Genomic DNA, 27,181 nt, shown 5'->3' on the forward strand with positions numbered 1-27,181 from the left:
AGGGCAAATGTTAACATTTGGGACAAAATCTGTGCTATTAAGACATTGTGTAAAAGCACCCAAACAAAGCAAACATCAACATAGAGAATGGGGAACAACTATTCCTCAGTTAAGAAGGTTGAGTGACTCTGTCGCTCAACCGTCTTATGATGAATATGATGAATACCAGCGTCGTAATTTCCAGTGACACAATGTTGGCAACGACAACCGACAGACCAGCATATTTTTCCTTTATTGCAGCAGAGGCTTTGCATCCAATGCTGATCTCACTTCCCACCTGATCAGGTCTCCATTGCAAAGGAAAGGGAAGTCCCTCGCAGCTAATTTCTAACCTTTTCTTTGTTTCTGACCATCACTCAGTAACCCTCACTTTTCAAACTTGGGAATATTTGATCACATAGTTTTAGATGCACATTTCAAGATATTTAAGATATTTTACAAAGTTTTAAGTATTTAGAATGTGGAGACTACGGATTCCAAAATCTATGCTAGAAATCAGGCTTTGGCCAACAGTCTATCACAAATACATGGTGTTTAATGGTAATGACAACAACACAACAGCACAAAACTATCCGGCTATTATAATCAAGTTGATTTATTTGTAGGTGATCAATTTTCACATTAGATCCTATTAATACAAATATAATATATTCTTATAAATGTTATTGCATACACATCCGTCAAAATTGGGTTTGTAAACGATTTTACTTTCATCATTTCTTGTTGTTGTTTGAAATGGAGTGAACATGCCATTATTATGAAGCAGAGACAAAAAGGTTTTCCTTTAAAAAAATATTTCAGAGCCGAATCTATGATGTATGTTCAGGAAACACAACCACCGCTGAGGGTGGGGAACTGTGACTCTGGCTCTCAACTACGTAGAAAAGGACAAAGATCTGTGCCAGGTTTCACTTCATAATTAGGGGAAGGCTGGCAGGATGGTCTAGCGGTATGCATACTCAGAAGCTCCCAGTCCCATAAGCTCCCAGTCCCAGGTAAAACTGTCATACTGGTGTTTCACAGGCAGGGCACGAGGCAGCGATGTGTGTTCCGTCTATCGGATGGACGTTAAACTGGGTGTTCAGTCTGCCAACATCAGTTGATGGACGTTGAAAATCCCACGATGTCCTTCGTGAAGCACATCACCAGCACCATGAAAAAATTCCAAATTCCTGCCCTAAGGTCCAGTGGGCATTTCATCAGCAGCACAGTCGCACCCTCAGCCAATGAAGCAGGTACCCCGCAGCCATGTGCTGCGACCGAAAGAAGACTGATTCCGGGAGAAACTTTTAAAGTCACTTTCGTACTGTGTTCCGAAAGCGACGACCGTACCAAGAGTAGACTATAATGGCTTTTTCACACCACAAAAGAAACCGTGCCATGTGCACATGGAAGAAGAAGAACTGGGGTGTGTAGATGGTGATGGGAGGGAGGCAAAGAATATCATGTTTAAAGTTTGGAGGAGTTTGGGGGATGTGTGGTTGGTTTAAATGACAAAAAGGATGCATGTGGTGCACAGCAGGTTTCAGAGAGTGCGCAGCACGATTCACTTTGCTGTGCAAAATGTGCATAAGTACATGTACCCCCATGGCAAAAGTCAAATGAACATGAAAGGCATGTTTTTAACAAACAGGTATCACATGTAAACAGCATATCAAACCATAAAGGAGGCATTGTATCGACAAGTTTGCAGAATTATTTTTTCATTGCTAACCCAACGTAAGTTGAAACGCCATGTACTTGCAGATATTGGTTACAAGCTAAATATGCACGCAAGGCTAAAAATGTAAATATGCATGTGTATTTGGAAAATAAAAACACATATACTGAACACTCACACATATACATATATATATATATATATATATATATATATATATATATATATATATATACCTATATTCATATATACTGTACATATAAACAAATACACACACTCACACACACTCACACACACACACACACACACACACACACACACACACACACACACACACACACACACACACACACATATATATATATATATTCAACTTCAATGTATAAAACTGCAGTAACCAGGTTTTGTAATCATAATAATATTGTGACTTCATCCGTGAAGAGTTGAAGGTGTGGAGGGATGTGGAAAGAAATATGAGAAAGCAGGAAATATGAGAACGATACAAAAATGTATGAAGACTATGGTACCTTTGCATTATTGAAGCAGATAATTGGAAAGAAATAAGAATTTGAAATCTCTAAGTTTATCTTTGTTTGAAAAGGGAGGTAGAGTTCTAAAATTGTTCCAATCTTGATGACCATATTTATCCTCCTGTTTATTCATTGCCTGCGAATTTATTCTTCCTCCAAGACCGATCGTTCTTCTCAACAACCTGTTGTTCTTCATGGAAGTGCACACACCCTTTAAACATTTACCAGGACCTCAAATGCCTTCTCAAGCATCATTCCAGCAGTTTTGTCAGATTTCGTTGCATCATTGCCATGTCGATGCACCAAATCCACATGAATGGCCTCAATCTGAATGACAAACAATAACAGAGGGAAGATCATTTCATCTTTCATATATCTGTGGCTTGCAAATAATACTTCGTCCTCGTATCCTTCATACTGATATTTTATCAAAACCAACACCAATTTGTTTTCAACTGAAAAAATAAAATTTCCACGACCCTGTATGCATGGGCCACTCGATACTGCGTAAAGGTAAATGTCCCTCGCGGTCATAAATCTGACTGTAATCAGAATCAGAATCAATGACAAAAGCCATGGATTGAAACACTCCAGTGCTCAACATAGTAGTGCTTTCCTCCATTGAAATCTTGTCAACTTGCTGGGTCACGTGCTAGTTTGCAATTGCCATCTGTTCCTTCAATCTCTTACACGCTCTGTGAGACGACGTAAACACCTAGATGCCAAATCAAGCTTCTATTCCTTTTGTAAAAAAACAAAACATTGTGAATGAAGTATTATTTCCATAAATATTTGTTACTTCATTGTTACTTCATGACCATAAATCAACCAGAAAAGTCCAAAAAGTCAACGACGAAGCGAAAGCAGAGAGTGCTTGAGGAGGGTGAAATAGCCCTTTTCACTTGAGGTCTCATGCCCCGACACATTATCCAACTCATAAAACAACTTGAACCTGTTGACAACAAACGGTAGAGGTAGTGCAACCACAACTATCCCCGTGATGGCACACAACGCGCCAACAAGCTTCCCGGCGGGAGTGACTGGGGTTATGTCACCATAGCCGACAGTCGTCATTGTAACAACAGCCCACCAAAAAGCTTCGGGGATGCTCTTGAGGTGAGTTTCCCTGACATCTGCCTCGGTGTAGTGGATGGCGCTCGCAAAGATCACGACACCCACAAAGAGGAAAACCACAAGAACCAACAGCTCCCGGTAGCTGGACTTGAGAGTTCTTCCGAGCACGCGTAGGCCTCTAAAATAGCGTGCAAGTTTGAGGACACGCAACACTCGCAAGAGGCTCACAAAGCGCAGAAAGGAGAGATGTGAAGTTTTCTCATTTCCCACCTTCCAAGAGAGGTCAATAACGAGCTCCAGCAAGTAGCTCAGTATGACTGCAAGGTCGATCCAAGTTATGACCTGATGAAAAAGTCTCTGCTTATCGACGCTGCATGCAAAACGACAAACAAGTTCCAAAATGAACCAGACGATGCACAACGTTTCCAGGATGAATAAGGGGTCAGTGAAGTCTGGGTAATCCCCAGCATTGGTGAATGAGGAGTTGTTTAGATTATTGATGCGCATTGAAGGCACGGTGCCTAAAAGGAAGGTTGTGATCGAGATGAGAATAAAGGCAAGAGAAAAGATGGAGATGCAGAAAGCAGCAAGTGAACTCTCAGGTCGTTCCAAATGGAGCCAGAAATGGTACTGCCACGTATTGTGTGGTGGCTGCGATTCTTTCGACACAGAAAGACCTTCTTCCTCCAGGAATGCCTTCATGGCCTCCTCTCCCAGGTCAAAGAACTCGAGCTCCTTGCGGAATATGATGAGCGGCACATTCGGTGGACGCTTGAGGATCCCACCTGACTGATAGTAGAAAAGGATGGATGAGAATGTGTCGCGATGATGGTCGAAGAATAACTCGTTGCGGATGGAGTCATAGAAAAGAATTCGACGCATGCGATCTCCAAGCAGCGTGTCTGGGTAGCGTGCCAGCGTTCGCTCCGCAGTCTCAAAACGTAGTCCCGATACGTTGATGGCAATGCGTTCGCTTGCCATCGTTTCTTCCAGAGCTCCATTGTAATTCTCATGATTCTTCTTCGGTGGTTGTGCGTCTCTCTCTCGTGGCATGTCCACAACGGCGTGCAACTTCTCTGCGGTGTCCACATGACCGTGCATGCTTTGTCGTTGTTCTTTAGGATTCGCTGCTTCAAGGTAAATAGACAAAAAGGAATATTATTCCAAGCATTCTTTTCCTCCCCAAAATAAGATATTGGAAAAACACAAGGGAATCTCCAAGAAACTCTCTCCAGTGCGCTCTCTGACACTCACTTGTCTGCTCATCATTGGGAGTCTTCTTGCCTTTTCGGTGGTGCTGAACGCTCAGCATCGTTACATGATCTGGTTCAAGTTTGCTTACCCAGCTCCACGGCGTCCCATACAGCTCGTGAGTGACGTCGAAAGTTCAACGCGAAACGGGTGCGAGACAAGAGCAGCCGGTTCGGGCACTTCCAATCATCAATTACCATTGTACGTTGTCCTGGGACAACGCGAGGTTGAGAAACAAAAATGAAAACAAACAAAGAAGGGCAAACCTCTTTCATGGCATATATACGTCGACAAAGACAAGTGATAATTTATCATTAGCGTGGTGCGTAAACATGACCATAAATTAACTGTTCGTGCTGTTCTAGTTTTCGTTTGATACGCTGATGCTTAAAACCGTTTATCAAGACCAGTTTTTATCCCACCCCAATCGAAATTTATCATTACATTAAACAATTTTTGTGTGTCTGTGGATAGAATTACTTTAGCAGATGCATTATTTCACACAAGTTGGAAATATATGACACACCAGAACACTTTCACTTAGAGAATGCCACGAATATTTGAGTGTAAAATCCAAACTTTGTTTTGCCCTCGAGCTGTTGAGATAGCCCTCGCGAAGGAAAGAGGTTTAGGTGGACGAAGGGAGGCCTGAGGCTGGAGGCAAGGCGGGGTGAAGTGGGGGGGGGGGGAGTTTGCATTGCTGGAAATCCGTGGACTGGTTTCAAAACCATCTCTCTTTATCCTTAATGTTCCCCACGCATGTTATGACTTGTAATATGTAAGTGTTCCCATAGTGCACGTGGAACGTTGCCATATATATATTTACATCATACTATAAATCAAGAAGTGCCTGTTTGTTTGTCCTCTACGCACAGCACTCCTGAAGTGCTGGACGAAATTAGTTGAAAATTGGTAGTTTGTACTCATGGGTGTGCGCAGCAAGGAGAGGACTGCTTCATCACCATCGGCTCGTGCTGTGATGTTGGTAAACCAACTCGTTGGGGGTACTCGTGCCGGGACGCTGTGGAAGGATGCGTTGACTGCCCCAGAGGAACATCCCAGCACAGCCTTGAAAGTCGCTTACCTCTCTCAGATCAGCCCGAGGCAGATGTCGGATTGGTCCTTTTGCTCCTTCTCCTATATCTACTTGACTGCTGTATGTGTGAGCGGGTACTTCTGCGTGCAGGGTGACGTGGTAGGCGGTAGTTTAATAGTTTTGTGTATTTAATTACCTCTGGTACCCAAGGTGGGTGGAGGTTATATTTTTACCCCTGTTTGTTTATCTGCCTGTTTGTCTGTGAACAGGATATCTCAAAAAGTTGCGGACGGATTCGGACGATATTTGATGGACAGGTTGTGTGTGTGACAAGAACGAATTAATTCGATTTTTGGTTAAGGTCCGGATTTTGATCCGATAATTTTTAAAGTGATTCTTCACCATTAAGAGATGGGGCCAAAAACAATATATAGCATGATATTTCAAAACTTGCGCATGAGTTATGACAAAAGTTGGTGGATGAATCGATTCGGTGACAAGAACAAGCCGGTTCGATTTTGGTTCAGGTCTAGATCCAGATCCGGCCTGTCTGTGGGATACAAAACATAAACTGTTCAGCTTGGTGGAGGTATGTGTTCTACTGAGTGTCGTTCTAGTTCTGGTCTGAATTTCTATCTGTTTGTCTGTCTGTCTGTCTGTCTGTCTGTCTGTCTGCATGTCCATTGCCCACAGGTCACAATTATACACCAATCTTCACAAAACCTAACTACCGGGGAGAGGTAATCAAATGCTCGAAGCCTATCGCTTTTAGGTCAATAGGTCAAAAGGTAAAGATCATCTAAAATCGTAAATTTGCATCTGATTGACTTGAAATTTGAACAGATTAGCTTATTGGGTCACTGAATTGATTCACGACTCAAACGTCAGAAGCACAATGTTTTTGTGTCAAAAAGGGCATGGTCGCTGCGACTGATATCCCAGTCTATGACCGCTTCTTTGTTTTTTGTATGTTTGTCTGTCTTTCCACACAGAATATGAGTATTTCTATTAATTACGTACTATTGAAATGTGAGCATGCCGATAAATTACGTAGCACTTGAACGTGCGTACACGCCAATAGACGAGAGCGGTACCTGTAACCTTGTATCTCCACTGGAGGTTGCTGCAGGTATGTCAGTCTGTGTGAATCTTTGTGGGTGGAATGGAAGCGAAACATTGGGTTTTTGAAATTGTTTGAACTTTCCATTCAATAAGTAGTTTGGCGCAGGTTTTTGGCAACAAAGTGGGCCGAACCTGAGTAGTGCGGGTCACTTGCCAGCCCAGAAGTAGCTATCCATGGAGCTCGCTGCTCTGACATTAACAGTTGATGCCTTGACCATGGTCACGTCGTTGGTTTATTCAAAATGCTCTGCAAAGGATGAAAACTGCAGGCAATGTGGCTAAACTGGACATTTTGCTGAAGTATGTCTCAGTAAAGAAGTCAAATGCCAAGTGCATGAAGTTACTATACCTGAAGTGACTGTTTTATGCATTTATGCACACACATCTAAACAAACCACAGGGAGCCTATTTTGTGATGTTCTCTGCATACCTGAGGGACAGACTTGTACAACGAAACTACTGTTGGATACCCCCTGTTTACCCCGGATCTGATTCAATACCCCCGGAGTTATTTTCCTGTAGTATTTCAAGAGTATGCCTTTTAAAGATACCAAATTACGTTTGGAGACGTACTTGCAAAAATCAATCCCTGTGCTTGACTGTCTTAATGTGCAAGTGACACACAACCAAACTTCTGTGCCTGCTAACTTCTTCATTGTGCCTTCTAGAACTCCTATACCTGGTGTGGACCTCTTCACTGTTCTCAAACTGGATATCGTCAACAGATGTGTTGCTCCTGCATCAGTGCCAAGCAATTTGTTTCATCAAACATCAGTTTGCCAAATATTAGACTCTGTTATTAGGCAGAAGAAAACAGGAAGGATAAGAATAAGCGTAGTTCTCCACGAGCCCAATCAGTCAATTGTAATAGACAGCCATCCACTCCCACATAATGAGGAAGTCTTCGTAGAACTCTGTGGAGCAAGAATGTTCTCTACTCCTGATTGTCAGAGTGCATATCATAAATTTCTCATGTACAGGATGAGCAAAGCAGAGTCCTTACAGCGTTCATCACACATGATGGAGTTTTCCACTATTGCCGCTGTGCCCTTTGGTCTTGCCTCCATTCCCAGTGCATTCCAGCTAATGATGTTATAGATCTTAGCTGGATGAGCACGTCCAGTGCTACTGAGATGACTTGGTTCATTTTCTGAGAAACATGAGGAATGCCTTCAAACTGTTCGGCATCATATTGATCACGCAGGCAATTTAATTATATTATGATAAATGCCATTTCAGGAAGACTGAACTGTATTTTCTGGGTCTTGTGATTTCAGAAAATGGCATGACGTCAAACCCAGACCATGTGGTGAGAGTAGCAATCGCACCACCTGCAAAAGATTCCACTTCCCTGCATTATTTTCTTGACCTGACTTCCTGGTACTCTAAATTCATTCCCAATTATGCTGCAGTTGCGGAGCCTCCCCATGCTCGACTGAGCAAGACTGCTGACCTTTCCTAGATTAATGCTGCATATACTCATTTTGAAAGGGTGAAAGACAGAATTTCCAATAGTCCCGCACTTGCTTTGTTTGACCCTACTTTGCCCACCTTGGATGCTTCAGGTTATGGACTTGGAGCAGTGTTCACTCAAAATTATGGGGACTCGATTGAGAAAACAGCAGTGTTTGCATCTCGCACACTCACTGAATGCAAATGCTAGTACTCTACAGTGGAAAAGGAAGCACTTTCTTGCTTTCTTTCTCTTTCTTTTCTCGTTCTTTCTTTCTCTTTCTCGAAGGAAAAGGAAGCACTTCTTTCGCTTGCTGATTTTTCGTTTGTTACTTGCAAAATCGAAGATTTTTGAAGTATAATGGTTAGTCGATTTTGTAATTCTGTCTGTTTGTATGTTTATCGCCAACAGGTCACAATTTTAAACTGATTTTCACAAAACTTCACCACATGGTAGAGTTTGTCATAAGGAAGAAGCCTGTTGTTTTGGGGGTCAAAAGGTCAACATAGGCCAAAGGTCAACAACTTTGGTGAGATTTCTAAAATCCTCAATTTTCATCTGATTGACTTGAAATTTGAAGAGGATTTATATTTCAGGTCACTGAATCCAACCACCGTCCACCAATTATATGAGGTCAACATAGACCAAAAGGTCAACATCTAAGGTGGCATTTCTAAAATCCTCATTTTTCATCCCAAGTTTGAAAAAGGATTTGAATATCAGGTCAATGAATACAACTTCCAATTATTTTTGAGGTCAACATAGGCCAAAAGGTCAACATAGGCGAATTTCTAAAATTTTCATTGAATTGAACCACCAATTATTTTTAATGTCAAATTTGTTTTATGGATTTTGCAAGTATCGTGCTCTGCACGACGTCTTCTTCTTGTTTGTTTGTTTGTGTCTGTTTGTCTCTGTGCAGGATATCTCAAAAAGTTGTGGTGGATCCGGATGAAATTTTGTAGGCAGGTTAGGTGTGTGACAAAGACGAACAAATTAGGTTTTGGTGAAGATCCGAATCCGGATGTGGTTACTAGAATTTTAAAAGTGATTCTTCACCATTGAGAGATGGGGCCAAAAACGAAATATAGCACGATATCTCAAAAAGTAACGGGCGGACTCGGCCAAAACTTGGTGTATGTGTTGCGTGTGTGATGACAGTGAATTGATTCAATTTTTGATTCAATGGATGGCCAGTAGTAGTATTTATTTCCCAAGCGACCTCTGCTTCAGATATCAAGTTCCTGACTACAGTGTTCAGCCACTAAGGAAACCCACAGGAACTTATCTCCAGCAATGGCTCTCAAGTTTGTTTCAACTGAGTGTGAAACATTCCTGAAAAAAAGAAACACCAAACACTGCCATAGTTCTGTATATTACCATAAGCCAATGAGGAAGGAGAATGCTCTAACATAGTGCTGAAAGACTGTTTGCACACTGCAACACTCGAAGAGAAGCCCTAGAAATCAGTTGTGCCCAACTTCTTGCAAACCCATCAGCTACAAGACATGCAAAAACTCTGAAGACTCCTGCTTAACTTCAACATGGATGTACAGTGTCTATAATCTATATAAAGTTTACACCCCCATTAAAATTTTTCACCTTTTCTTGCCTTAGAACCTGGAATGAAATTGCATTAAATCAGACTTTTTCCACCTATATTTACACATCGTAACCCACAACTTCCAAGTGAAAAACAAATTCAACATATTTCATAAAATTAATTAAAAGTACAAAACTCGAACATCTTGGTTGAATAAGTGTCCACCCCCCTGAGTTAATACTTGGTGGAAATACCTTTGTCAGCAATTACAGCTGTGAATGTTGGGATAGGTGTCTTCCAACTTTGCACACCTTGATTGGGCAATATTTACCCATTTTTCTGTAGAAAACTGTTCAAGCTCAGTCAAGTTGTGGGGGGGGGGGGGGTCAAGATCATTGAACAGAGAGGTCCTGCTACCAACAGACTTTCTGATGGGAGAGTGTGGAATGCAATCCACCTTGTACCTGCACTTAATTCAGACCACAAATCGACCACAAATCTGACTGGTTTTGAGAATTATGCTGCACACAACCAACCCTGCTAAACAAATGCCCACACAAGCTTTTGCCCCAGATTTTCATCATGATACCAGACATTAGTGAGCTCCTGTTTGACTGGGGACTTCTTTTTTTTTGGATACATGGTCGAGGCTCATGGAAGAGCTGGAGCAAAATGGAAAGGAATGAAATAGAAAGGGGGAAACACCAACAGAGAAGTGAAAGTGAGATCAAGGAATGGGGAGAAGGACATACATGAGGGTGAACAAGCTGCATACAAGCTGAATGAAACACAGCAAGAAGAGGAAGGAGAAAATGGTGATGAAACAGAAAAGGAACAAACCAATAGAGGTGAGGGAAAAGGGGGGGGTCCACAATAACCTGGAAAAGTGAAGTGCTGAGAATGGGGTAATTTGGGGTATAGGGATCACGAGTATGGATGGAGGATGACCTGAGGTAGTGGTGAACATCTGTCTTGAAGACCTGGAGGGAAGAATGATACTGAGCAGACTGGGGAACTTGGTTCCACAGGCAAGAGAAAAGAGGAACGAATGAGTCGAGGTAAGCGGTGAGCCTGAATTTTGTTACATTAAAAAAAGGGGGGAATGTGATTGTTTCGTATCCATCAAGCTTGCTGTAGATGGGAGGGTTTTTACCCTCACCAAAGGAAAGGGTATTGCATTTGCGTCCATATGTTTGTCTGTTTGTGTTTGTCTGTCTATCTGTTTTTTTGTCTACACAGAACTTTTGTGTTTTTCTCCACAACCGCTTGTCGGATTGAGACAAAGTTTTCACTGTTCGTGTGACTACTCAACTAGAAGGTTTTAATAATAATAATGACGTTATAGGTCACGTGGTGTGGCAGCCATATTGGAAAAACGGAAAAACTTTGGACCTCCGTATTTCTGAAACCGCACCAAGGAAAAAATTGAAACTTGGCACATAGCAAGTACGCCTCATGGGGAACGAGTGATTTTTTAGGAGGTCAGAGGTGCCCTCGTTTTGATGTCATAATTGCATATGTAGAACACCACATCCGATCAGTAAGAAAATTTTTGAGGGTCATCTAGAGATAAAATGGTCCACAGAAAAAAAAAATTAATTACGTCATTGGTCACGTGATTCAGCAGCCATATTGTTTAAAAAAAAAAAAAAAAAAAAACTTCAAAAATCTTTTTCTCTGAAGTGGCTGAACAAATCAAGGCAAAACTTTACACGTATGACCGCCTGTCCATGAGGAACAAAAGGTTCACACATATGACATCATAGGTCACATGGTTGGCAGCCATATTACCCTAAAAGCTATTAAAAAAAAATACACCACTCAAAAGAAGTCCTGGCGAGGGTCTGCAATCTCTGATTGCTCTTTTTCTTGTTGTGTTGTTTGTTTGTTTGTTTTCATCAAGAGTTGTTGCATGATTAGTTGATGGCAGGAAGTAATTAATAATTAATTGACACGAGAAAGGGATATGTGATAATATGAGATAGTTAAGATCGATGGTGCTGCTCAATTACGTGAACACTCATTGAGGCATAGGAATCAGAGGTGGAAAGAGGAACTGGAAATGATGGAAGAGGTGAAGGAGATGCACCATTATAGATGAAGCCCTGAACCGAAAGACTTGCAGCCACATGTTCATTTAATTGTCACCTAGCATACAACACCATTTCAGTAAGAGAGATGCTGGCACTGTTAGGATGTTACATTTTGTACCTGGGATTAATAAGCAAGTGTTATTTTGCACACCCGTCATTTGTGGGTAAAGAACACTTGGTAAACGAAGCGATGGAGAATGTGAAATGATTGTCAAAGATTAAAAGACTCAGTCATTCTGTTTTGGTTCAAACATTATTAGATCAAACTGGAGTGTTTTTGGATTCCCTCTAGATTCTGGATAAAGGGTGAAGATCTTTGCACGTGCAGCACCTGGCTGCTACTTTGCATAAATCCTAACCAAGGTCCTGGTGTAGTTCCCCCCAGCAGGTTGGCGCAGAAATTTAGAATGTCGGCCAGCACACAATGCCATGCTCTTTTTGACAAGTATGAATGGGGTCTTTGGCCTCCATAAAAAAAAAAGTTAGGAGAGGGGACAGCCAGTTCAATCCTTTCCCCTGCCCCATCCTCCAGTCAAAAGGCATAGTACTCTTTGATGCAATTCCCTGCTTGTAAAGCACACTGATGGCAGTATATAGTCCAGCGAGGAATCATCACCAGAACAGACAACCCAAACCAGACACGCCCACAATAGCTTGCTACTTTCGAGAGAACCGGTAGAATCTTTGAAGCCGACAACCCAATGCAGAAGGGATAGCCAGCTTTGTGGGCAAAACCTGGAACATTATACGATCGCATTGAGACCAAAAAACCCCTCCATTTGGGCTGTGCCATTCGAAGGACAGTGTGCTCTAAAATGCTGCAACCACTCACTGCAGGTCGTTTCATTATGATGGTAGTTTTCATCCGATTCGCCTCCACTGGAAAAAAAATCCACATCTGGACAGCTCCAACTGAGCAATCCTGCCATTCCTCATACTCACTGATGAGAATAACGAAGAACATTTTTAGTTTCCTGAATGAGGGTAAAAGGAAAAATCACCTCCTGGAGATTGCTATTTGTTCGAGTGATGGAAGACTTGCTGCTTTCTCTGCAGTTAAGAAAAAGTTGGAATATTGGTTGGTGCGGGTTTAATTCTCATGACTGCTCACTCTCCCCGACCCACACTTGGGAAGCATAGTGAGCATGTGAACCCCCCCCCCCCACAATCCCTGCCCCCTACCTCCAAATATGTGCTGCAGACAAAGGCAGGTTCATGGTAAATTGCAGTAAAATCACATACCTGACTGCATTCATTATGGCAATGGCCTATTTGTGAGTTAATAAAATGTATAGATATGGGGCGGCCAACATTCAGTCCAATTCTGGGTCCTTCCGTCCGGAAAAGGAGTTATTTCCAACTTGAGTTTGAGTTCTGAACTTGAAAGCTCTAACAGTAGAAGTAATACAAGTGTCCAGATTACTTAATTATTACAACAACCTTTTATAAATCTTAACTGCCACAAAATATTTACCGCATATCCAACCATTGTCTTTTGGTTCTCAACCCTCAACGTTTCATTGTCCTTTCTCTTTTATGTCACTGTTCACAACAGATCTATATATAGTATGGCATTTCTTCTTCCTGAATGTGTTACAACCGGTTGCAATGGAACTTTTAAGGTTGAAGTTGACACTGAGAACTACCCTTTGAAGTTCACATAAATTTACTTGACAGCACCACCCTTCTAACCAGTCTGTCACTTATTTTATCGCTTCATATGACTGATAAAAAAGCACGTGTGATCTAGTATGGCATCAGGTGAAAATAGTTGATGATTATTAAAGGAGCGACAGCATACTCCACAATATAGGTACAAACAGTGCCGATAGAAAGTCTACACCGCCTTTCAAAATTTTCACCTTTTATTCCCTGAGAGACTGGAATTAAATCAGACTTTTTCCACCATTATTTCCACATTGTAACCCACAAGTTCCAAGTGAAAAAGAAATTCTACAAATTTCAGATTATTAATTAAAAATATATAAAAAAAACAATGTCACCCTCAGGGTGACCTGTATCTTGCCAAAAGGGGACCACGTGTGACTTCTTTAAGGTCACACTGAGGTGAACAGAGCTGCTATCCACCAGGAGCGACTCCTTGAGGAATATCTGCCTACGAGAGATTCCGATGAGAATCGTTCTACAGAGTAACCATGAAAAATATGTGTTTGCCTCATAACGTCACCAAATGACGTCATAATCCCTCAAGCTTGGCATATCGAGAAAGCACTCATCGAGGTGTTCAATTTGAGGTACTACACGATATGGTTCCTAAAACTTGAAAATTTGATGTTTGGGGTCAAATATGTTTGACCTGAGCGCTAACCATGAAGGTCAAGGCCAATCGCCACCAAAATCTAATCAGCTGAGCACCAGACCATATACTACATTCCCATAAAGTTTGGAGATGATTCGATTGAAATTACTCAAAAAAATAAGGGTTTCATCGACCTCCATGATTTACCGCAAAGTGACCTTGACCTTTGACCTTGACCTTTATGTGTGTTGAAGCGTATTGTAATAATACTACGATATGTGTACCCACAAGAGTTTCCGATGAGAATTGTGCTCCACAGAGTGATATAAAGGTGAAAAATCCAATGATTACAGACAAACAAAATAAAATTTTCATGAAAAATCCGTTTTTTCGTCATGACGTCATCAAATGACGTCATAGCGTCAAAATTTTGACAGATCTGGAAAGCACTTATCAAGCGCTTTCATATGAGGTATTACTCGATATGGTATCTAAGATTTCAAAATTTGAACTTGGGGTCAAATATGTTTGACCTCAGGCGCTAACTATGAAGGTCAAGGCCAATCGCCACCAAAAATTAATCAGCTGAGCGCCAGACCATGAACTATATTCCCATGAAGTTTGAAGACGATCCGATCAAAATTACTCAAAAAATAAGGGTTTCGTCGACTCCCCTGATTTGCGACAAAGTGACCTTGACCTTCAAATTTTTATGCACTGAAAGGGACCTCTATAGGCCTCTGATATGCGAAGTTACAAAAATTTCCAATGATAACTGTGCTCTGCAGAATTTTTTATACGCGATTACAGACAAACAAACAATAACCGTTTTTACAGCCATTTTTCCCTGCTGTGCAGGGGTTTGGCTTTTTGTGAGGCAATGTTTTATGGCCGGATGCCCTTCCTGACGCCAACCCTGGTCGCCTCTTACGGCACACAGGGATATGGTACACCTATTCTAACCGGGGCATACACCGGGACCAGTACACTGGCACTCATTTTGCCGACCTCGGAAGGATGACAGGCTGAGTCAACCCCCTGGTGTTAATTCAGCAGCCAACGGGGCTTGAACTCAGGACCCTGGGATCCCAAGCCGCCACTCTAACCACCAAGCCAACACCAGGCTTACAGACAAACAAACAAACAACAACAACAAAAAAGCATACAAGCTGACTAACATATCTTGCAAAAACTTCGTTTTGGCAAGATAACAAGAATATTGTTACGGTTTTGTAAAACTGCATGCCTCCAAAACAATAGCACACAACATACAGCAATCCCCAGGCAGTTATTTCAATAGTATATGTCTTAGTCCCTTCCATATGTCTCGTGGGTAAAAGGGGAAAGATGCGTTGCATGGGACTCTCATAGTTAGGTCGATCATATCTCTTTAACCTTCACTTTAACCTTTGACCTTTTCCTTTCTTTTACGTGAACCATGCAAGTAAGCACGCACGCCACACAAATAAGAATGAGCAATACGCTATGAACGTCTCCAGCGTGTTCGCGCTGCCTGCTGACAATACACGGTACATCGTCCCTTTGAGTTTGCGCGCCCATACTCCATTCGAATGTGTGTGCCAATTCCCAACTGCCACCTCACCTCAGACTTCACTCCACTCACCACACCTTATCATGTTCACCACAACCGCTTCATAGAACTGGGAAAAATAACCCTGCTACAACCCATGCTAACTCGTGACTTTTATTCGCCCATTTCACTACGAACGCCACGTGGCACTCACCCTTCATCATGGATGCCACATGGCAATGATCACTCGCTACAAACTCCACATTGCCACCATCTATCATTATGAATGTCACAACAAGAGCGTCCTCCTCTATAACCATCGCATCTGCCGCATGGTTGCCAAATCTGCACCGAAACATCAAGGGACCCGGAGGGGACGTGGGTCGAGATGTTTCAAGGCATCACACGAGGCGCAAACATGCTCTGCGGCTTGTGAAGGGACCTATGGGTAGCGTCAGGATTTCGCTACAATTCCATGTTAGAATGAAGAGTAGCACACGTTTGGGGCTGGAGCACGCATCCGAAGACCGCGGCCCATGTAAAACTCGGAGCTCTGAACCGCGTCAAGGTTAGTGAGTAACTGGCCCATTTTCTGGCTCCGCGGCATGGCTACGGCTGCTTTGGTCCAATAGTGGAGCAGTATTGTGCCTCCAGCTCGTCGTGATCTAATTCCCGGCCCCTCCCTTCATCCGGGCCCATAAAAATGGCGGAAGGAACCAGTTCGCTCTCTTCACCGCTCTTCTCATTCAGTCAGCCTGCTCGTGGGTCAGTCAGTCAGCCTGCTCGAGTTCATCCAGCTTGCCCTGCTCACTGTCGTTGCTGCTGCTCGCCGTCGTGTTCGGGGCCATCGGCAGTGTTGCTGACGAAGGGACATAGAGCCAGACGGGATCGGCAAGTAGGCAGTCAGCGAGTTGATCGGCGTGGAGCAAAAGGCGCAGCTCATCTCCATAATAAAGCGGGGGGGGGGGGAGGTGGGAAATCGCACACTACTGCCATGAGATGGGAGCACTCCATTCGAGCGATCCTAAATAGGTACAGACGTTTACACTTGCAGATATTTATGCAGATAGGATAGGGACTTTCTTTTTATGCATCTTTTTTTCCATCTTTCTTCCTCTCTATCTAATTTACTGTGGACTTTCAACGCAGGCGAAGACTTTCAAAGACCATCAACGCAGGCGAAGTCTGACTGTTGTTTTACGGGCAGAACCTGAAGGAGTGAACGAACTGACTCGCATTCACATTTTCCTCTTGCATGATGCCGCAACCCCTCCCCCACGTTACACTACACCACACCTCCCACTCCCACATCTTAGACAATGAGTATTACTCCCACCTACCTCTCCCTAAGCGTTCTGTGTTGTGTTGGTCTGCCGACCGCGGCAGGTATTGAGGTCATTTACCCTCACCTGCTTTCTTTCTCTTTGGGCTATCCAATCTTCCTCAGGTGTGTGTAGACATAACAGGATAACTCTGCTCTGTGTCTGCTTTTGTAATATTGCTCGTCTTTTGCCACACCTCATGCACGGATTCCTTGCTTTCCCTGCTGTACATACCAATAAATCCCAGTCACTGTGCCACACACCTTTCCTCGCATTCTGGTTGAAAATAAATGCACACTGTGTAGAAATGTTCCCTGCTCATTTTCATGGTTTCCTTCATTGGTCCAGCATGGCCCGCACCCTAGCTTAGCCAGGACTTTATTCCCCAAGGATTCACTTCATAGCCGGTAAATACTTGGCAGTTCTGCTCAGCTGCACCTGATCCGGTAAGTAATCTGGTTAACACAAGTATATACTGAGGGCACGTTCCCCGGTAAGGAGGTAGTGTGACCCGAAGGTAAATGGTTTGTTAGACAGAGGACCCAACGTCACTTGGTCGAGTTATTGGCATTTGCGGTCGATTAGCAACCCGCAGTGTCACGGAGTTATCCGTGTGCGACGGCCTGCGATTCCGGAGAGTCTGGTGGGAACCCGAAGTAGCTTCCCCCACTCGTTATCTTCTCACCACGACCCTGGGTTTTTGGGGGGGGGGTTTTTGCATACTTTGTCAAGGCTCGTATGAGAGCTAACACACAACGCACAGCAAGGGGGCAAGAGACAAGAGGGGCGGGAGTGGGAAGGACAAAACAGTGGGGAACAGAGACATTAGATCTGTGGCAGGGAGAGGGATGGGGCAGGGAAAATGGGGTCTACAATATGGACATTACAGGGGCTTACAAGAAGGAAAACAGGGACTTTGAATAAGGTGGGTTTGGGGTGGATAAACGGGGGTAGAAAAGATCGAGGATTTGGATGGGAGACAATAAGAGGTGGTGGTGGACAGCTGTTTTGAAGGCCTGGAGGGAAGAATGGGATTGAACAGAGTGAGGGAGTTTATTCCAAAGGCAGGAAAAAAGGGGAATGAAAGAGTGAAGGTGAGCAGTGACTTGTGATTTTGGTAGTATTACCAGAAGGGGGTTGTTGGCGAATCTTGAGCACCCTGCAGAAATATGGTGGGGACAAATCGCAAAGAGAGCAGGGGGATGAGGGGGGGGTGGCGAGACCGGAGAGGAGACGGTAGAAGACAGAAAGACCACCGCCCTGCCTGCAGTAAGAGAGTGAGAGGCCCAAAGACTCAGCCTCATCGCGGGAGATACCAATGATCCAAAATGCCTTGGTTTCCACTGCGTGAATCCGAGAAAGGTGAGAGGCAGGAGCACCAGCCCAGAGGGAAGAGCAGTACTCCATCAGGCTGCAGACGAAAGCTTTGTATGTGGTCAGGAGCTCAGGTGGGTCGAGAAAGGAGTTGGCACGACGCAGATTCCCAGTCGGCGACTGGCTTTGGAGGCCAGGGAACTGCCGAGTGGAACTGTCAAGTATGTACCGGCTATGAAGCAAATCATTGGGGAATAACGTCCTGGCTAAGCTCGGGTGTGGAACATGCTTTGACTTGGAACAGGCCATAACAATTTCTTAATGATAAAGTTTGTTTTCCATTTTCCTCACTCATATCGAATGCCTGTTCATCATAACTATGAATCACTAAATAGCTGTATAAACCAGCTTCATTGAGCTGTATGATTTTATGCATTCACTGCTGTACCTCACGCCCTGTCACCCAGAGGGACTGCCTATCCACAGTGTCTGGCAGACCTGTGTCTATATTTTCTGAGGTTTTGCAAGGTGTTCCACAGGGAATCAAAGCAAATCTGATGAAAAACGGACATTTCTCAAAAAAGTTAAAAAGTTTGTGCGGACTCCAAACCGATGTACCACGCGACATGTGCACAGAGGAGCAGGCAAAATGGTGGATTTTTTGCAATGTTTATTTCACGGGCGATTGAACCTTGAAATATTTCCAGGGTTGTTCTGCATTGAGCAGCAACTCTATTGTGGATAAATTCAGTTTTTGAACGAATTCATGTTATTTCATTAACTGCTGCATGCGGGGTGAAGACGGGCTTTAAAGTTAAAGGTATCCTTTATGGTATGCAGCAACAACCTGACCAACCGTTCTTTATCAACCATTAAATTGGAGTGCTTGCATGGGTGCTTAAGCCACTTGTCGAGTGCCCAAAGTCGATAGCAGTACCCCGCCACGTCATTCTGAGCAAACCGTTCACTCTCTGCGGACGCTTTTTCCGCACCAACTCATTCAGAGCGAGTGGTTCGTGCTCCATCACCCTGAGCAAGTTGTTGTGAAATACCATTCGATTTCTGAGCCGTTTGCAGTATTAACGTGTTTTCTACATTACCGAGCCAAATTTTTTCCCACCCGTCACACACAGCTGTTTATAAAGAATAATGTTTGTGAACATATCCCTGAAACTTCTATATAAATGCAACATTGTTTATCGGTGAAAGGTACTCAAGGTTTCTGGGTTGTATACAGTAAGTACTGCAGTTGGTAATCACACTGACTCCAACCTGCCGATTCCCAAAAAATTGCCAATATCGGCAAAGCGTGTGTGTGTGTGTGTGTGTGTGTGTGTGTGTGTGTGTGTGTGTGTGTGTGTGTGTGTGTGTGTGTGTGTGTGTGTGTGTGTGTGTGTGTGTGTGTGTGTGTGTGTGTGTGTGTGTGTGTGTTTCATAAAGCATAATATTGTTGTGGTTACCAGATTCGCAAACCACCATTCAGGTCCCTTAGGTGAGATATCTCGTTAAGTATATGTGTAGTTAGGCCCAAACCCGTTGTCTCGTGGGAATACATGTCATTTATGCGTGCTGCGACTCTTCAGGATAGCCGTTTTTCTTTTACTATCTTTAATTTGGACCAACCGCCATTGTTACCACCACCAACCACCACATCAACCACCCACCGCGGCGCCGCTTCACGTCACACCTCGCAACCGTCGCATCGCCACCGTTCTTGCGCCGCTTGTGGGTACCGGTGTTGGACTCGTGCAGGGCGCGCGCCGAACAGCGTGTACAAAACCACGGATTTTCCACTTCAAAAACGGATCAAAAACGACACACGCCCACTTTTGTTCCGTCCAATCGGTGAGCGAGGGGCGATTTGGCCCCGCCTCCAGGGCGTTGGAGGGCGGTCGCTATATGCAAATTTATGGATCAAAAAGCATTCACGCCCACTTTTTCTCGGGCCAATGGGGAGCGAGGTGAAAGGTCGAAGGGAGGGGGTCAAAGATGAGAGAGCGAAGCCACGGGGCTTATATAAGCGACCACGTTCGTCAGTCAAGTGATAAGAGAGGGAGTTAAGACTTCGCGGGAGGTGGAGTTGGGAAGAAGAAGCAGGAAGGAGTTGGTCGTCGTCGTGTGCGTTGGAGTCGGAGCGGAGGGGACGGAGCTGTGGAGAGGCGGCGAGGGCAGACGAGGGGGTGCTCGCGTCGTGCCGGGAGCTGCACACCAGGGAGGCCGACGGCGCGACCTGGCCGAGGTGGAGACGCTCATCGCGGGACTCGAGGCAGAGTAGGAATCCTCTATACCCTGAGCATCAGCAACCCCCCTCCTGTTTCCCCCCCGCGCTGAGATAGTGCGACCAAGGGGGCCCCTTTCCCACCCCCTACCAGACACTGCCCGCGAAGCCCGCGGAGTTGAGGCACCATCGCCGCTCCGCGTCTCATCACCAGACGGGTAGGCCCGACCCGGTCTCGGCCTCAGGCCCGCCTCATCTTTGAGGGTTCTCTTTTCTTTTGTTTTTGGGAATGTGTGTTGTCGGCGCCGTCTGTGAAGTAAAATTGCATAAGTGTTGCCGTGTGCTCGCGTAATCGGTATTAGATCTGCATTGTCGCATTTGCTTTTTGTGTAAAGTTGCATTGTGTTTCTTTTCCTTTTCTATGTGCTTTTGGTGGAATTGAATATGTGTGCTTTCCGTTCATCGCGAATAAATGTGCTTTGTGTTGAACTGTTTCCCGCTTCGCATCGTCATTTCTTTCATTGAATCCTCATCTTGCTTCACGTAAAGGGTTGGTAGTGGGCTGAATACGCCCGATAATTAATCGAACCGTCGAGGTCGACGAATAACACCGCTCGGTTATCCCGATAGTACGGAACGGGTCGCTTAAGTGGCCCGTGTCCGAAGTCGACCTGCGGCGAGGTGCGATCGCCCGGTCTACCCTCCGTGTGGGTACTTAGGTAGGTCGAATTTGGCGAGCAACCCTATCCCACGCGGGGGCTGATTGGCTCGATCGCGGTGAGACCGAAAGGTCCACCCGTGACTGGTTCCCGGCGTTAGTCCGAGAGGGTCACGACTGGATTGTCCGTCCGGTGGGCGACGTGCCGCGATTCGAGTTACGTGGCCGTCAGCACGCCAGCGGGCGCGAATCTGTAACAATATATTCTTTCTGATAACTCCCCTATTCCAACCCCTCTGCCTCTGTCTTTCCCTCTCTCTTCCTCCCATCCTTGTTCTACTCCCTCCCAACAGAGTTCAGTACCCTCCACCCACAGCTCCTCTTTTAGTCTCTGTCTCTATCTCTCTCTGGACATATCCGGATGGTGGTTATGTCTAGATTGTGTTTATCTCTAGATGTGTCTGGGCAGAGTTTGTCCCTGGATGTGTTCAGGCAGTGTTTGTCTCTGGACAGCTTGGCTCTGGATGCGTCCGTGCAGTATTTATGTTTGGATTGGAGTTTGTCTCCGGACGGGAGTTTGTCTCCGGGCCGTATTTATAGTATGCCCATTCGAAAATGGATTTCAGACATTATTTTGTTTCCATCTACACTGTTATTCCATGCAGAATCATTTTGACGAGACGGTATGAATAGTAATTAACGCTGCACCGCACGTCTGCCTTCCCTTCCTCTCACCTCACACTGTATTCCTTTCCCCCACCCCTCCTCTCCTCTCTCTCCTTTCTCCTCCACCTCTTCACTCTCCCAGCACTCTCTCCCCCACCTGTCACCCCCTCTACCCACACTTCTCCACCCTCCCTCCTTTGGTATTACCATCAGTGAAGCGATGGGTGTTTTTTGAGATATATATATATATATATATATATATATATATATATATATATATATATATATATATATATATATATATATATATATATATATATATATACATATATATATATATTGTTGTGGTTGACGAAATTCACAAACCACCATTCAGGTCCCTTAGGTGAGATATCTCGGTAAGTATATGTGTAGTTAGGCCCAAACCCGTTGTCTAGAGGGAATAAATGTCATTCATGCGGGCTGCGACTCTTCAGGATAGCCGTTTTTCTTTTACTATCTTTATTTTGGACCAGCCGCCATTACTACCACCACCAACCACGTCTCAACAGCCATCACAACAACAACCACCAACCACAACTCCGCTTCACAACAACCACCAACCACAACGCCGCTTCACAACAACCACCAACCACAACGCCGCTTCACAACAACAACCACCAACCACAACGCCGCTTCACAACAACAACCACCAACCACAACGCCGCTTCACAACAACAACCACCAACCACAACGCCGCTTCATAACAACAGCCACGACCTTTACCGTCACAACTCGCCACAATCGCATCACCGTCATTCCCACGCCACTTGTGGGCACCGATACTGGACTCGTGCAGGGCGCGCACCGAGCAGCGTATTCAAAAACATCACGGACTTTCCGCAGAAAACGGATCAAAAACGACTCACGCCCACTTTTGTTCCGTCCAATCGGAGAGCGTGGGCGATTTGGCCCCGCCTCCAGGGCGTTGGAGTGAGGTCGCTATATGCAAATTCATGGATCAAAAAGCATTCACGCCCACTTTTCCTCGGTCCAATAGGGAGCCAGTTAGAGAGGTGAAGGGTCGGAGGCAAAGGGTCAAGGGTGAAAGAGCGAAGCCACGGGGCTTATATAAACGGCTGCGTTCGTCAGTAAAGGCAGTTGTGCGGAGTTCAAGAGAGTCGTCGGTGGAGCTGGAAAGAAGTGGGAGAAGTCAAGAGTGAAGAGTTGGGACGAGCCAAGAGAGGAGACGGAGAGGGCGAGTAGACGGAGCTGTGGAGAGGTGGCGGCGGCGAAGGCAGACGAGGGGGTGCTCGCGTCGGTGCCGGGAGCTGCAGAGGGAGAGGCCAGCAACGCGACCGAGGTCGAGGAGGAGACGCTCGCCGCGGGACCGGAGACAGGGTGATATTCTCCTTCCCCCGAGCATCAGCAACCCCCTCCTGTTTCCCCCCCCCGCGCTGAGATAGTGCGACAAAGGGGGCCCCTTTCCCACCCCCTACCAGACACTGTCCGCGAGGCCCGCGGAGTTGAGGCACCACCGCCGCTCTGCGTCTCATCATCAGACGGGTAGGCCCGACACGGTCTCGGCCCCAGGCCCGCCTACCCCCCTCATCCTGGAGGGTGGTTCTCTTTTCTTTTGCTTTGGGAATATGTGTTGTCGGCGCCGTCTGTGAAGTAAAATTGTATAAATGTTGCCGTGTGCTCGGTAGTCGGATAGCTCTGCATTGTCTTCTTCTTTTATATTTGCTTTTGGTGTAATTATATATGTGTGCTTTCCGTTCATCGCGAAATAAATGCGAATTATGTTGAACTGTTTTCCCGCTTCGCTTCGTCTTTTCCTCTATTGAATCTCCATCTTGCTTCACGTAAAGGGTTGGTTGTGGGCTAAAACGCCCGATAATTAATCGAACCGTCGAGGCCGACGAATAACACCGCTCGGTTATCCCAATAGTACGGAACGGGTCGCTTAAAGTGGCCCGTGTCCGAAGTCGACCTGCGATCGCCCGGTCTACCCTCCGTGTGGGTGCTTAGGTAGGTCGAATTTGGCGAGCAACCCTATCCCACGCGGGGGCCGATTGGCACGATCGTGGTGAGACCGAAAGGTCCACCCGTGACTGGTTCCCGGCGTTAGTCCGAGAGGGTCATGACTGGATTGTCCGTCCGGTGGGCGACGTGCCGCGATTCGAGTTACGTGGCCGTCCGCACGCCGGCGGGCGCGAATCCGCAACACTGGTGTCAGGTCGTGCGATATAAACCCATCGCCCTCCTCGCGGCACTGGTATCGGAGAACGGGAAAACGGGCTCTCCTGTCTCCAATTAAATTCACGGGAATCGGTCCAGGGGTGAGAGAAGCGACCCCCGATTCCCTCCAAATTACGAGCGAGCTAAATTAACCCTTTAAGAGAAGCAAGATGGTGTCTCAAGGCGAGCGGGAGCCGGGGGTATTAGAAATGGATGTAGAATGTGTAGAATCCATGGCTCAGGATGAAATCCCCGTGCAGGAAATGTTGGTTGTACAGGAAAATGAACTCGCCCAACTGAACCCAGAGCCCGAAATGAGTGCGGCAGCGGCCGCGGTGTATGACACCTCCCCTCCCCCTCTCCACCAAAACCCTTCCCCAACCCCTGCCGAAACGGCTCACCCAAGCGCACCCGACATGGCCCAGCTATTAACCATGCTGGCACAAAAGATGGATGCGAATGCACAAAAGATGGTTACAAACGCAAATGAAATGAAGGAAGAAACGAAAAAGCTCCGGGGTGAGACGCAGAACATGGGCTGATGCCTGCAGGCGGGCATGAAGGCCGTTAGCAGGGAGCTTAAAATGGCGACTCCACGTGTAGGAGCGAACGAACTGGGAAGGGGTGCGACGGTGACCGAAAGGGAAAAATTAAATGGGGAGACCAAAACGTGTGAGACGAGACACGAGGTGACGACAAAGGAAATAAAAATAGTGGAGACAAGGGAGGTAAAGGGTGAAGAGTTGGCAGAGACACGGGAGATGGGAACGATAGAGGGAAGACTTCACGATGAAGACGGGGTAAGTGACGCACACACACACACGGAGGTAGTGGAGGATAATGGGGGTGAGCTCGCGGACTGGGTGGAGGCCCGGTGCGAGCAGCTGGATAGCCTCCTCCAGGAAAGAGGGGAGAGAGTAGGCCCCCTTGAGGCGAGTCACGACCAGGTGAGTTCGGTCGTGCTTTGCGAGGTTGAGGGGACGAGTGCTGCGAACGGTTGCACGGAGAGCTTGGGGGGTATAGAGGCCCCGGAGACCCTTGTGGGGACACGAATCCCCAGTGTGGTTGTCCCTGTGTGTGTGGTGCAAGGCGTGAGTGCGTCCCCGTGTGTGGAAGCGACCTCGTGTGTGAGTGGTGTGGTGGCGATGGTGCCAGAGTACGTGCTTCCCAGCACGCCGTGTGTGGATGAGGGACCGTGTGTGGAAGAGGCCGTGTGTGTGGATGAAACGGCCAGTGTGGATGAGGCAGCGCGGGTGAGTGCCCCCGCGTGTGTGAGTGAGGCACGGTGTGTGGATGAGGCACCGCGAGTGAATGGAGCACCACGTGTGAGTGGTATGGTTTATGCAAGGGAGACCGTGTGTGTGAGAGAGCGGTATGTGAGGGAGATGTCGGTTGGCATGCGGGAGCACGCAGCCGCGTCTCCTGGTGTGAATGTAATGGTGAGGTGTGTTAGCGTCGTAACACGCGGGAGTGCGTGTGTGGAATGGAGGCGACGACGGCGACATGTGAAGAAAGAAAGCCGGGTAGCGGCTGTAGTTGTTTCGGGGACCGTGCCGGGTTCACCCAGCAGTGAGCACGAGGTCCGTGCTGTGCAACGCACGAGGCCCCCACGTGCTCGCTTGCGAGAGTGAAGTCCCGGTCCGGAAACGCACGCGGTGGATTTGCCGATCCCGCGGACGGACAAAGTTTAGGCAGGATTATGGATTTGGACCGGACGGGTTCTCCACGCGATCGTGTGTGTTAAGCCCCAACGGGCAAAGCACATGTGTTCGTGTGGGGAACCCCTCGAGACGTGGGGCTTGTGTTTTTTTTTTATGCGCACGGTGACGTCATGGCTGCACGTGGGGTTGGAATCCGGCAGGAGGGGTATCCCTGCCGGATGGTACCGTCCAAGGAGGGACGAGGTACACGTGCAGCTGCATGACGTCACGGGCAGGTGCAAAGTGCGCGAGCTGCGAGTTGCCGCGCTGGTGCTGCGCATGAAAAAAAAAAAAAAGGAAAAAGCAAGCCTCACTTTCAGGTGCACAGGATTCCTGGGCAAGGGGTGGAAGACCCCCTTGAACCGGGGCACAGGATGGAAACTAGTTAGGGGGAAGGGTTAGCTTAGCTAGACCGACTTCATGGGGCAGGGGTAAGTCCTCATGGAGTCCGTGGAATGGATTAGTTGGAGGGATTGTAGCGAGATTTAGGTTGGGAAATTGATTATGGGATTATTTGGAGACAGTGACAGACAGTGAATGTGTAGTGGGGACGTAGCTTAGCTACGTAGTGTTAAAAGGAACGTGCTACTAGTTTAAGGGACGACGTGGGAGCACGAGTTAGTTAGGGGAGGTAGTTAGAAGGATGGCAGAGTTCAGCAGTGTGTGTGTTGAAGAGTTGTGGGTTGTGAGGTGAGTACATGTGCTTGTTGAGTGAGTGAGGCCAGCGGGTCTGTGTGTGTGGAGCAAATGGGGAATGCATGGTGCGATGAGTGATTGGGGGGAGGAGTGACTCCCGCCCAAGGGACCCCGGGGTCAGTGTAGAGTGAGTTAGGGGGTTAGTCAAATTGAAAAATGGAGGTCGTTTTGTTGTTGGTGTGAATGTAGGCTCGAAACCCGTTTGGAAGGGTGCAGGAGCCCTGTTGACGGGCTGGGAGCGTGGCTGCGAAAGGTGAGTATCGCTGAGTGGGTACCCCGGGCACCAGGCTAGTCGGCCGTGGTTGGCCAAGGGCCCATGGGGGGCCGGGATAGCGTAGTGGGCACGGGTGCGCCTGCTTGGTGCGGGGGCCCGGGGCGCCATTAGCCGCGTGGGCAGTGTTGTGGGCACGGGTGACCCTCGGAAAGGGGCCTGGGAAGCCAGCCTGCCACGTGTGCGTTTCAGGGGAGGTGCCATGGGGGGCACTCCCCGGTGTTAGGGAGCTGGTAGGCTCGGAGGCAGTGTAGTGCCCGGGGGTGCCATAGCGGGAGAATCGGCAGAGGGTCGTGCCTGCCAAAGGGAGCCACGTGTCCCAGCCATGAGACCGTGTGAGGGCACGGAGAGAAAATTGGGGGGCGAGGCCCGAAATTGTGAGGACACCAACACAGGCGACGGGAATCTGGGTTGTTAGAACCAATAGTTTAAGCGTGAGGCGCTTGTTGAAAGCCCCGGGGTAGTTTAAGAGTTAATGGTTAGGGTAGATTAAGAGATGTACCCCTCCGCACCATCCATCCCCTCGCTCTCGTTGTGGGCCGCTGGACCCGCTTTGGTTATAG

The 27,181-nt window shown here is 46.6% G+C and overlaps 2 protein-coding genes across 3 annotated transcripts in view; both read right to left on the reverse strand.

Moving 5' to 3' along the window:
* Positions 1–571: 571 nt before the first annotated feature.
* LOC147018803 (potassium voltage-gated channel subfamily A member 1-like) lies at positions 572–4,742 on the reverse strand. Of its 2 annotated transcripts, none has more exons than XM_085898849.1 (2): positions 4,519–4,742; positions 572–4,391 (listed from the first exon to the last, which is right to left on the reverse strand). In XM_085898849.1, exons 1-2 carry the CDS (start codon positions 4,574–4,576, stop codon positions 3,037–3,039), a joined length of 1,413 nt encoding a protein of 470 aa, XP_085754975.1. In that variant the 5' UTR covers positions 4,577–4,742; the 3' UTR covers positions 572–3,036. The 2 variants fall into 2 exon arrangements, with proteins under 2 accessions (XP_085754975.1, XP_085754974.1); XM_085898848.1 differs by having other exon boundaries at positions 572–4,394; positions 4,519–4,741.
* Positions 572–27,181, reverse strand: part of LOC147018802 (uncharacterized) — a 120,208-nt gene continuing 93,598 nt past the window's right edge. Inside the window, exon 2 of the mRNA XM_085898847.1 lies at positions 572–2,517. The gene's annotated coding sequence lies outside the window, so the exon portion shown is untranslated. The remainder of the gene's footprint in view (positions 2,518–27,181) is intronic.

This window comes from Eptatretus burgeri, chromosome 10, assembly GCF_056783735.1.
Source record: "Eptatretus burgeri isolate ZD-2024b chromosome 10, Ebu_testis_v1, whole genome shotgun sequence".
Lineage (NCBI taxonomy): Eukaryota > Metazoa > Chordata > Myxini > Myxiniformes > Myxinidae > Eptatretus > Eptatretus burgeri.